A 13395-nucleotide genomic window follows, 5' to 3' on the forward strand; every position below is an offset into this window, starting at 1 on the left:
AGAAGTAAGTGAATATCACCCTAAACTCCCTTGATAGCAATGGTTCATGTTTATAATGGTTTCATAGAGAGGGTAGCACATGTGGGTGACTAACTCAATTTGGTGTCAATGAACCTCATGTGTCGCCTTGTGTCATATTATTACATAAAATGGTATAGAAGATCGTTGACCAGGTATGTGTAGACGACGGAGAATTAGCTGAATTGCAGATCACGCAGGAGGAAGCGAGACAGAACAAAGGAATGCTGAGATCAAGAATTCTGAAGAAGAAAACATATGCGAAGGCAATGAAGGTTAATGACACGAGTAAAAATACAAGTGATTTGGGAAGTGAAAGTGTTTCTGTGAGTGCAAGAGCTGAAATGGTGAGAAGTGAAGTGAAGAATAAGAATGATGAGTTTAATTCAGGACCCAGAACAGGAGAAGAGTCATCAGGTAACCTGGCTACAAAAGACGACATTCTGCTAATGATGAACAATTTTTTAGAGGTAATAAAATAGGTAAGGAGTATGGGGGTGGAGGCTAGCTAGGATGGCGAAGTATAATATGTAGAAAACTAATGAGATCGGAAAATGAAAGGTACACATGAAAGAGACATAATAACGAGCATATTGGACAAGGGTGTAATATGTTTTAGTATCAAGTATTTTTAGAAACAGTGTGTGTTCGATATAGTCTAATAAAATAGGTAAGGAATATGGGGGAGGAGGCTAGCTAGAATGGCGTAGTATAATATGTAGAAAATTAGTGAGATCGGAAAATGAAAGGTACACATGAAACAGACATAATAACGAGCATATTGGACAATGGTGTAATATGTTTTAGTATCAAGTATTTTTAGAAACAGTGTGTGTTCGATATAGTCTAATAAAATAGGTAAGAAATATGGGGGAGGAGGCTAGCTAGGATGGCGTAGTATAATATGTAGAAAATTAGTGAGATCGGAAAATGAAAGGTACACAAGAAACAGACATAATAACGAGCATATTGGACAAGGGTGTAATAAGTTTTAGTATCAAGTATTATTAGAAACAGTGTGTGTTCGATATAGTCTAAGTGATCTGAAAATCAAGAACAGAGTGATAAAAGTGTCAAGTCTGAATGAATTAGAGAAGTGTAATAGGAAGTTAAGTATAACGAGAGAGATAATTGAAAATAGGTGAGGAGCCTGGCGGGGGAGGCTAGCTAGGATAGTAAGTATAATATGTAGAAAATTAGTGAGATCTGAAAAAGGAAATGCATACAACAAACATACATAATAATGAACTTATTGGACAATGGGGTGGTATGTTTTAGTAACAAGTATTATCAGAAACAGTATGTGTTCGATACAAGTGTACTGAAAATCAAGAACAAAGTCGTAAAAGTGGCAATTTAGAATGATCTAAATCAAGTTGTTAAGTTTTTAAAGGTGTGAATTTTTGAATGATCTAAATCAAATTGTTAGGTTTTTTAGAGATGGAAATACTGATCTATTTAAATGGGGTCTAAAGTCAAATTATAAGAGTGTCTATATAAGGTATATCTGTAATGAACGTAATTGTGGCACCGGATACAAAAATTGTGAGGTCCATATTACATGGATGTAAGTGTTGGCAATCAAATACAATACAATACATGAAATGGTATGAAATTAAGAGAAAAATAAGATGAAATGTGTAGTGTTGGTGAAATGAAAGAAGAGAACTCTGGAAGAATCCCTCATTTTCTTTTCTTGTTCACTACAACTATTTATTTCAATTTATGCTGGAAATTGAACCCATGGCCGCAGAATGAAAGTTCGTGCCCTAACAACGAACTATAATAGAAGCATATTAATACAGTAAAACCTCGATAAGACATGTCTGCTTATTACGCTACTCCATGGAATGTTTTTCTGTCCAGTCCCTGCACATTTCATATATAACGCCTTTATAAAATACCCTGTTTTTTGCACTCTAGTCCTGCATAATACGCTATTTTTGTGGAATATTTTCGATGCAATTTTCGGCAATGTACTGTAAGAGTAATGAAACTTTTTGACTATTGAACTCACTGGTACCATTAACCTGAGAAGTACTGGTGTTCGATCCTTTACCTGCGTACTTAAACCATCATACTCTACAAATACCCCACCCTCTTGTTACGCTCTCTTATTAGACTCTTTATCTGCACGCTTAAAGCCTACATACAGTTACAATACCCCACCCTCTTGCAAACCCTTTCTCAAACAACTTTCCTCACTTGGCCGTAATAAAATTCTAGAAATTTTTGCTGGGCAGTTTGTTGTCCTTTAATGTACTGAAGTGTCTGTGAGTGTGATTACAATGAGTGTTAAATGAAAAGCATGTCGGAAAAATTGGAAATCTTACGAAAGTACGATGAAAACAGTACTCTTGATAAGAAACAACTCTTTGATTCGTTAGGAATCCCATCATCGACATTATGGACGATAATAAAACATCGCGACTCAATCACTGCAGCTGCAACATTGGGAGGATGTAAGCAGAGGAAAGTGAAGTGTGATAAACACGAGGACTTGGAGAACACGCACACTGCAAACAACTAAAGTTGACTTTTTTCGAAAGAATTAAGTACAGTACATATTGTAAATGTCTTTGACATACAGTACAGTAATTGAATCGATTATTGTTGAAAGGAACAAAGTCCAATTTTTAAAGTTTTGAGATAATCGAAAAAAACTGTTTTGTGAGTAATCTATCGAAGATTAAACCAAAATATATTGTGCACTTAAAATATAGGCATACAGAATTAGTTTAGACTCATAAAAATATTCACACAGTCATTAGAATCTTTCTAATCTAGGAAACACGTCATTGGACTTAGTTCCTTTCAACATGGAAATGCTCTATTTATAAAAATGTAAACACATTTTGGCCTATAAGAACAAATTGGAAATTTATTAAATCACCTGTAATGCATGTCTTAAGGAAAAAAATCAACTATGAAACATGTTACTTGCATGGTGCAGTATTACATACATTATTTTCACAAAATACAAAGAATATTTACAGTAGTCATACACCTTTGTAATGAGAATAACTCAGAAAACAAAACATACTAACCCTACTATTTGATTGAATTAACCAATATTATTCTTGGGTAAATACAGAACAACAGTACAAATAAATTACTGTTTTCAATAAAGTAGGGTTTCTTTTTGTTCTGTTGGCCATTGCAATATTTCAATCATAGAAATCTTTGCTATCTCCTGATGTAGTAACATAACGATAAACTTTCCTCACAACTCCTAGTTTGCTTGTTTTGATTGGAACTCGTCCTTGAGGATAGACTTTCTGTAATAGGCTAATAAGATTACAATTTCTTGTGTATTCCATCTTCCATTATCTGATAATGTTATCAAGTACAGAATAATCAAATATGAACATTTAATGCGACAAACAACTAGTAATCAACAATCAGTCTCTGCAGACTCATAGAACCCGCGAAATATTGGAGGCAGAATATACTGTTAGCACAGGGCCGCCAACCTGGAATCTTCGTCGTTCCGTGTTGAAAAGCACTATCTACAGGAGTTAGTTCCTTTCAACACCGAATGACAAGATTGACCACCTCAAATAAAGCACAAGGAATATGAGTAATAAGTTCGTTCCAACACCAACAGATGCAGCTTGCTTTCTACATTACAAATCGATAAAAAAATGAAATTGACAAAAATGTGGACTTAGTTCCTTTCAACAACGAACGATTCAATTACATAATGGAATAATAATGTATTACCTTCCATAAATCATGTATTTAATAAAGAAAAATACTAATAGATACTGTATATAAGTAAAAAATTAGTATACCCGTCTAATATGCGGTCCTGGTTAATACGCGGTTTACATGTGGTCCCTTGAACAGCGTCTTATCGGGGTTTTACTGTACATGGAAAGATAAATTTTATAACATAAAGGAAGGGAATAACTAGGCAAGTGGTTGATGGGAAATAAAACTACAAATTAAATTTATAAATGACTTACGAAAAAAGGACGACTTGCGTTGCTTGCTAAGCCAACTTGCCAAAGACTGAGATTTCCATCACTGTCTGCGACGCCAAACTTGTTGCCATGTTCACTGAATCGCACTCTCGTCACTTTCGCAAATGTTCCAGGTGGGCGGGGTACAGAAACAGCCTGAACATGACCCCATTCCCACATCTGTACAGAACCATCTTGAGAACCTGTTAAGTCTGCAACAAAAAACCTACAACTTAAGCAGTCTCCTCCTTTTTCAGTTTTGAAACAATTTACATGCAAGATAATATTATAGTATCTGTTTTGTAAAGGTGAGTGATATGTATAAGAATTTTCTTACAAGGAAATTTCAATTTCACTCTCACCGAAACAGGAAATGTAGAGAGAGAGGAGAGAAGAAAAAGGGTGCAGAAAAGAGGAAAGTATTTCTGTCAAATAAAATATTCCAATTTCTATGTCATTTTACTCATACAATATTTAGTTAAATTATGTACAATTTATTCAACAAAATTTACAGAGTACGTCAAAATGATGTTCCCAATTTCAATAATTCATTACTCAAGTTTAATATAACGCAAGTAAACACAATTAGTATTTGATGAAGGCTGGATAGAAGAGAAAAATTCTCTTCGGCACCAGGACTTAAACCTGGGTTTTCAGCTCTACATGCTGACACTTCACTTCAAGTGAAAAATTGAGATAAGAGCTCAAGGAGTGAGCATTTTAATCTTCGTGCTCTTTAAATCAGAAAGGGAAAGGCGTCATCCTCTATAAGGAGTTCACTCCCGCCAATAAATGGATCTGACAACCTGATCGCCTCACTAGCAGTGAATGGAGACTAGCTCTTAAAATGACAGCTAATGTTTGTCCGCTGCATGCTATACCAGGAAGGTCCCGAGACGGAAACCACTGTCGTCGTTGCGGCAGTGAGATTGAAACTCTTGGCCACGTTTTGGGTGCCTGTCCTTTCAGCAGGACACTGCGGAACTCTAGACATCACAGAATCAGGTCCATGATTGCCGAAGCCTTGAGGAAGAAAGATCTCACTGTACACGAAGAAGTCCATGGCATCTCTCAAGAAGGATCCTGTCAGCGAATTGACATGCTTGCTATTCCACCAGGCTCTACATCCACCTACATTATCGACCCAACCGTCAGGTTCGAGGCACAGGAACAATAGCCCGTTATGAGCCCACAGTTCCATTCTATTTGGAGAAATATCACCTCACCTCCACTGAAGTAGTTGGGCTAATGGTTGGTGCTAGGGGCACAATACCTCGCCTCTTTGTCAGTTTCTGCATGAAGTTCCAGCTGAACAACGACTTCATTCGTGATGTTTCCCTTACTGCTATCAGAGGATCACTTGCCATTTTAAAATACCATCTGTACTTTGTTTCCTAAAGAGGAAGAACTTTTGTTTGATCGTCTAATCCAATTGTTTATTCTGTTTAGGCCTGTTATATGTATGCTCTTGTCCTTCCTGTACTTAATTTTTCCTTTCTTGTTCGTTGCCCACATTTCTCTTTTGTGGTCTGTTTTTGTTTTCACTGTGTGTTATGCTTTGTCCAATGAGGCAGTCCCGTTATTGGGAAAGCTGAAAGAGTGTCTTTCTTCTCTCACTAAGTCACACCGCATTCCAGTTCCAATGCCAAAACGAATCCCCTTAGTTTAAGTTCTACCTCTCAGTTTTCCCTTTGGTGGCCTACCCTCATGTACTGTGTCACAGAATATGTGACAGTGGCACAATGTCCAATGCACTATGTACAGAGGTGCACTCATTACGAGTGCTGTCCTGTCCTGGTCGATGACAGTGGAATCAATGTGGAGAATCAGCGTGGGGAAATTAAACTTTGAGGCTTTACTTTTCAAAGCACACATTTCACAAGACACACTCAGTAAATTTCACATAATAAATTACTGAAATTGGAAAAATCATTTTGACTTATTCTGTATATTATTCTTGTGATAAAATTATATGTTCTCATTTGCATGTTCCTATGATTTAACTCAGGAAGAATATGGTTTATACTTTTTTTCCCAGTAAAAGTTAATAAAATTACGGTAATTTCGTATGGTAATGTAACTTATTCAAAATGCTATCATTTAATTGACTACAGATCCTCTATGATATTGTAACTGGAGAGTCTATATATATTTAGCGCATATCTGTAGAAGAAATGAAATTTCTTAGCATGTTGAAACCGCACAATATTGTGAAATTTCGTCTACAACGCGAAACAGAACATTTTCAACTAAATTAACAAAATACGCACCCAAATTGCAATTTAATGGTGAAATCTAGGACTCTTTAAATTTATTTTACTGCTGCATTGAAGAACTCCATTATGAGACAATAAAGGAAGGAATAAGAAGATAAAAATTATTGCCATGGAAAAACTTTAAGATCCAGAATGATGGAAACATCATGAAGGATGTGAAGAAAATCACAGTTCTGAATCATATTTTAAAGGACACTTTTCTCTGTCAATGTATGGCACTGTAAGCAAGCAATTTAAGTTAATGCAGGGAGTGATTATTGTATAGTGTCGGTGCTCAAGGTATTACTAGAAGATTTTGGTATTAGATATCTTGAACTACTATAGTTTCCAATTTAAGTAGAAAGTGAAAGAGGTTTGCATTCCTATTCAAAATATGCATTTACTCTAACCTTCATGTGTATGTATTTTGGGGTTAGTTTGAACATGTATATGCATTTTGGGGTTAGTTTGAACATGTGTATGTATTTTGGGGTTAGTTTGAACATGTGTATGTAATTTGGGGTTAGTTTGAACATGTATATGGGCTATTCTATGTGAAATCAATCAGTAAAAAAACCTCGCATTTTTTTATACTCTAATTTTTTCCCTACTTATACAAGGTGCTGAGGGGAGTGCATTTTCAAAAATATACTAACGAAAGTCAAACGGTTTTCGTATTATTGAGCGACAAATTTAGCGTATTTTATAAAAACAAGCCTCTTTCAGAACTCTGGAACCATTTACTGCAGAACATTGAATGAGAGCTTATTTTGAAGCTGACATTTGGTAGGTTATCTTAAGAAGTAATCCTTATTTTTATTGTACATAGAGAGACAGATAATCTGATTTTACTTGCTTTTTAAGTTTTTTGGCCATTTGTAAAAACGTAAAAAAAATATTGAGAAAAAACCTTGCATTATTAAGAGGGATTCGGCATTGTTTGCTTAGTGGTACGGCAATAAGTTTCGAGGGTATTAAATAGATTATTTTCACATGCCTAGACTTGAACGGCGCAGTACTGCACACTGGCCAAGAGCTGAAGATAAGTGAGCGTTGGGCGTCATTTTACTCCTGTGTTTAAGAAAACCTGTGATAAAGCTAGCACAGCCATGACTGCTAGACGACACATCACGTGTTTGTCTCCTGGCCTTGCTTGTCTCGGCTAGTTAGTTCACGCACGTACTATTTATTTTCTTTATTTGATATTTTCAATACTTTCTTATCAATATGTGTTTATTTGTACTTTGTACTTTCAATGCGGAATCTAACTATATATTTTAAAAATATTTTTCCTAGCCAAAGGCATCTTAATGAGGAAAAATAAAAATTTCTCCATTTCCATAAAAAGTAAGAAAATCTGTTTATATGTCAATATAAACTTTAATTTCTCATCATCAAAATAAACCATGATTTTGATCATTGGGTGAAAGGGTTTCGGAGCTACAACAGTTTAAAGTTGCTAATTTTATGAAAATATGATAAATTTAAATATTTTTAATTTAAACACTATGAAGTTCTGATGCCTCAAACTTTGCACAAAGCATTGTACCACAGTTCTCTATGTACAAAAAAAAAAGTTTCATTGTATTTAGAAATTGTAAGGTCAATTTTCTCTATATTTCAGTCGATTTGAGATGGAATAGCTCTATGCACTTTGGGGTTAGTTTGAACATGTGTATGCATTTTGGGTTTATTCAGAATTAATGAAATGAAAGTAATCTTCATTTAAAAGAGTTTTTGGTCATAGTACTTTGTTTTGTTATATTTATACATCAGCTTTTATTTAGTTGCAGCACCGACAGTTCAAAATGCTGCTGTGTTAACTCAGACTGCTTATTCTACTTCTATTTCACTACAAAACAGGGTCCATATTTGTAACAAGAGGAGATCTGATGAAAGGTGGTAACAAATAATTAAATTACATTAATAAGTCAGCAAAAATATAAACAATAATTATGTACACATCCCCATGTCTTAAGCGTCAATAGGTAAAACTTACAAGAAGTAACAACAGTAAATTCATGAAAATGTTAACTGATACGTTTTACAAACTTACACAGTGGAAGTAGAGGATGTGAGCTAATTCTCCTTATTCCATCCACTCGATGTTTCAGCACCTGTCATACAAAAAGTACTTAGTATCAAACAGTTCCAACAGTCACATAAGCAATGTAATTAATTGCTTTATTTATGCATGGTTTTATTTCTTTGCTGTTATATTACACCAAGAAACTCATATCCATGCAACATTCTACCAGGTATATATGAACGACAGGAGTGACAAAAGTGTGGTACTGTCGATATTAAACATAAGGTATTTAATTTTTAAGGAACTTAAGAGATGTAATAAAGAAATAAATGCGTGTATCTAAATTTCATGCATTTCACAATTACTTCTAGAACTAGGTATGTATTGTATGTGTTACTTCAACGTCTACTTATATCTGGAGTGAAACCAACAAAATCAATGTTCATAAATAAGTTACAAATATTCATAAGGCATGCAGATGATATTCTAAATATAAATTACAAATGACAACATAAGAAAACTACTTTAGTGAACTAATGCGTATGTGGTGAAGTGTAAAGTACATAAAAAAAGTTGAATACAACAACTGCAAGATAAAACACGTTTTATCTTTCTGTTTCAAGTCGTGCTAATCCCTTAAAAGAAAATTCTCTCTCCTTCCTCCTCTCAAGTAATGGCTTGAACAATCTTCGATTTATTGTGGAGCAAAGAAGATATGAATGTGTCTTATTTTCGGGTTATTTCTTAATGTAGTACTTTAGTGTAAACGAAAAGAAACTGAACTGTAATGCTTCTTTACAATGCTTAATATGCTTGATAATTATCAATGTTAACTAACGGAATTTTTAAGGCTATCTATTCAAAATTGATTTCCAATACACAATACTTGCAATGGTTCTTTATAAAAATAACAAGAATTTTATAGCTTTTTAATCTCATGTTCTTCGTTCTTTCAATTTAATTAAAGAGAACTTGATTTGATTTTACTCAAGTGCATTATAAAACAAATCATTCTAATTAAACTAAGTCACATTATAATAAAATATTCTAACAGCCAATCTGACATCATCACTTTCTTAACCTCTTTGTTTTTGTTCTCTATCGTGTCAATTTCTTCAGGAAACAGATCTCCCTTATAAGAAAGTAACAAAATATAATCAAGAATTTTAATTAGAACATAATGGTACACTCTGTTCAATGAACAGCGAGACATTTCAAATTTTAAATTTAGGTAAATAAACCATAATTACAAAGTCTACATTTCCGTTTTTTTTTATTTTTATTTTAGTAGGTTACTTTACGACGCTTTATCAACATCTCAGGTTATTTAGCGTCTGAATGAGATGAAGGTGATAATGCTGGTGAAATGAGTCCGGAGTCCAGCACCGAAAGTTACCCAGCATTTGCTCATATTGGGTTGAGGGAAAACCCCGGAAAAAACCTCAACCAGGTAACTTGCCCCAACCGGGAATCGAACCCGGACCACCTCGTTTCACAGCTAGCCTTTACTCCACAAGTGTGGACGTCTACATTTCTAGTCGTCTAGTTACTTAAAATTATAATTTTATCGGGCTCTTTAAAAGTTGCGACCTTTAAAACTCTAGCACATTCCATCTTTTTTGTAAGTTTCTGTTTTGTCCACAGAAGTCTCTATGTTCTCATAAAACACTGTTCTGTAGAGAAATCTGAAGTCTCAAATGAGATGCTGATTTGCAGACACATCTTCAAGATTATTTCGTGAGCTACATAAAGCTGACTGGTAATTTTTTCCAAGTATAGATCTTTTACAATGTAAATTTACGAAAAAAGACTTCTAACCAGATTTATTTTCTCAAAGAAGCCATATAAATGCATTCTTTTCATCTTTTAAAGCCCATCACCTTAGCCAGGTTTGTGTCTGTGAATTTTGAATCTAATGGGAAGTGCAGTAGCTATTAGACTGCTGAAGATGACTTCTAGTACATGTTACTGACATACAAACTTAAGTAATAAATAATAATCTTCAAAGAAAGATGTGTTCATCCAATACATAACAAATGCGACAACTGCATGCTGTAGCTCAGGCTCATTAAAATTAAAACTGTTTTTGAACTGCTCCTATTACCTAAATTCTCAAGGACTACACAGTTTTAATAATTATGAGCTTCAAATGAAATAGATACGAATAAGTTTGCGTGAGTCTGTGTCTTATTTTGGAATAGTACATTATGCAACGAGCCTATAATGGTAGTAATTAAGATGCGAGTATGTTTATGAAATGAGCGCGAGTTTCATAATTTTCATATGAGCATCTTAATTACCATTATAGTCAAGTTTCATACGACTTTTTATGCTCGACCATATTTCTAACTTGAAATTATTCATAAGTATTCATGTTATTATTATCTGACTGAGGAGCGGAACTGACCTTGTTCATAGTTCTTAAATTGTGAGATGTGTGGAGACGCAAAAGTATTGATTTTTTCTGAGAAGACCTTGATATAATCTAGAGAGTAAAATAAACATTAATCTTGATATAACCTTGAAATTGAATTAGACATTGAAAAACGAGATGACAAATTGAATTTATTTGAATATTATTTACAATTAACGCTAATTATTATAGTAACAGAACTAGTTGTCTTTCGAATGCATATCCGAGAATAATCGATACTTGAGCTTTCATATTGCTACAATGGTATTTTCTGATTGGTGGAACACCTGAACCTTAATGAATAGGTGTACTTTAATGAGGTTCATTAAAGGGCTGCTACCAGGTGTATAATTACTACATTTCGGCATGGTCGAGCATAAAGATTCTAATATAATCTACTGCCTATATACGTACACATATTACATACATAAAAGTATTGCTTAAAGTAAAAGCAGACCATATAACATACAACATGGAAAATAGAGTTTATGGATGAGATTTTATTATCACTGTATTACTTTAGGAATTGAGCCAATCACAACTGTATTCTAATGAGAATGTTGTGCATGGAATCAAAATCTGAGGATGTATTAAATATATAAGAGTAACTAAAATGTATCATGTGATATATCACTATCACACATAAGTTTAGCTGGAGAGTAGCCAGTGTTTAAGATAGCAGATTTTCACGGTGAATGGTTGTGAAAAAGATTTTGGGTTTTGCAAATGCACGAGGTTTAATTTCCCGGATATTTCAAAACTATTTACAAATTCCATGCTCAGCGTTGTACAGACTTAGACCTGAAAGATTCGCCTAACTATCATTACAAAATGCCAGAGAAATCCAATCGAACACAGCTGTAAAACCCAAATTCATTTTCAAAACTTAGTGACTTTATTGTGATATATTCTGACAGCTCTATGGTTATAATACTTTTATAAACAATATATGATTAGGTCAAGAATGCTGAAATATAAGGTACTGACATTAAAAAGAATACATACATGACATTCTACATACTTTTCACAAAATAATATCAAGAATGTTAGCATGCATTACATGCATATAGAATATTTAAAACTTTCCAATAAATAAGTATAATTTCTCAGGTTAATGATCAAGTTCAAATACTTCTGTATATTAGGACATATTCATGAATTTCATCACTTAACTGTTTTATTATTCTGACAGAGACGATTTCTTCAATGCTGTTAGATTTCAGGAATTAAAAATTGATAAATTGAACTTCATAAAGTAATGAAATTGTTATCATTTAAGCAAAGTAAATACGTTATTGCTATATACAAAGATTTTTCTAGTTTTCAGTAATACCGATATTATGGTGTCACAAAAAAAAGCTGCAGATACTATATGATTTCATTTTAACATGTATGTGAAATAACTTAAAAAAACTTTGTATGGAATATAAAGTAACATTCTCAACTTACGCAAAACTGATTTTAAACACACCTTAGGGTAAACTTAATCCAAAATAAATAAAATATGAAAGACATAATTTGTACAAAGTACAGTAATCAATCGATTTTTTTTTCAAATGACATTTAAAAGATACAGAACTGAATTATGAAAAATAGGATGACAATAATGTTTTCAGCCAAATCAGAACATTACAAATTTCTTGTAACTAAAAACGGGTCTGATATCACAAATCAGTTTGTTCTTTCCATTTTCTGAATATAAATTAATGAAATCCAGTATGTCGTAATTTTTTATATTATATCAGTATATCAAGTGACATCACTATAACAACTGTGCAGCCACTTTCATATCTCCTCACAGGCGCATTATTTGAAATAAAGACTGAATTTATTTCTATTTTGTTGTAAAACTGTAAATAAAAGAAATAATGAAAAAAAATGTAATTCTCAATATAAAATATTTGTTGTTCCTGTTCATATGACGTGTGCAATATTTCGTTAATAATCTAACTAATCTTTCATTTCCATGTACTATGTTTCAAAATCTCTGGTAACCACTTCAACTGAACTCTACTCAATTCAACAAGTATTATACAATTAATGAAGTAGCTCCTATGTTCTCTGCATTCATATGCAGAGACTAGGAGTTGAGGCATTGTTTTTAGTTTCTCTTAATAATTTGATACAGAAACATACTAGTTTGAAAAGGGTGCAAACAGTCATAGTAGCTGACACATCCTTTTTAAACCCTACTAACTAACTATTAGTTTGAATTATATTTTTAATTAATTTCAAATGAAAATGGAACAGTTCTGTTCAAAATGGAATATGTGGACACAATATGAATAAATTGCTATTTTGAACTTACGAATTTCTTGTAACACATTCTTATTTTCTAAGTTGCACTGTCCATTTGTAAAATCAGATGCATTTTTTAGTATTGTAAAATCTATTCTATATTTTTACATACAGAGTGTTTCAAAAGTAATGGTCAATACTTTACACATGTATAGTACAAACCGAAAAAAGCAAAAAAGCTCCAATAAACATTGGCCCGCAAATTAATCATTCATGCGATATTTCATCAGTCAGAGGAGGGCCTGTACCATGGCCTCCTAGGTCACAGGATTTAAATCCGATTAGATTTCTGTGTTTGGATCATGTAAAAAGCCTGGTTTACACTTCTGTCAACACACTTCAGGAATTGCAGTTTCGGATTGAACATACCTTTCAGAAAATAAGAAATGATTCAGAACTGCTCGAGAGATTCGCAGC

At 33.4% G+C, this 13395-nt stretch overlaps 1 protein-coding gene across 4 annotated transcripts in view; it reads right to left on the reverse strand.

The window, feature by feature from the left end:
- Positions 1-13395, reverse strand: part of Rbcn-3A (rabconnectin-3 alpha) — a 190436-nt gene that overhangs the window by 9112 nt on the left and 167929 nt on the right. For all 4 annotated transcript variants that reach the window (XM_069840227.1, XM_069840225.1, XM_069840224.1 and 1 more), the window contains 2 exons: positions 8295-8355; positions 3987-4195 (listed from right to left, as the gene is read on the reverse strand). In XM_069840227.1, the coding sequence (XP_069696328.1) occupies positions 3987-4195; positions 8295-8355 (270 nt within the window). The remainder of the gene's footprint in view (positions 1-3986; positions 4196-8294; positions 8356-13395) is intronic.

This window comes from Periplaneta americana, chromosome 11 (genome assembly GCF_040183065.1).
Source record: "Periplaneta americana isolate PAMFEO1 chromosome 11, P.americana_PAMFEO1_priV1, whole genome shotgun sequence".
NCBI classification, from domain to species: Eukaryota; Metazoa; Arthropoda; class Insecta; order Blattodea; family Blattidae; genus Periplaneta; species Periplaneta americana.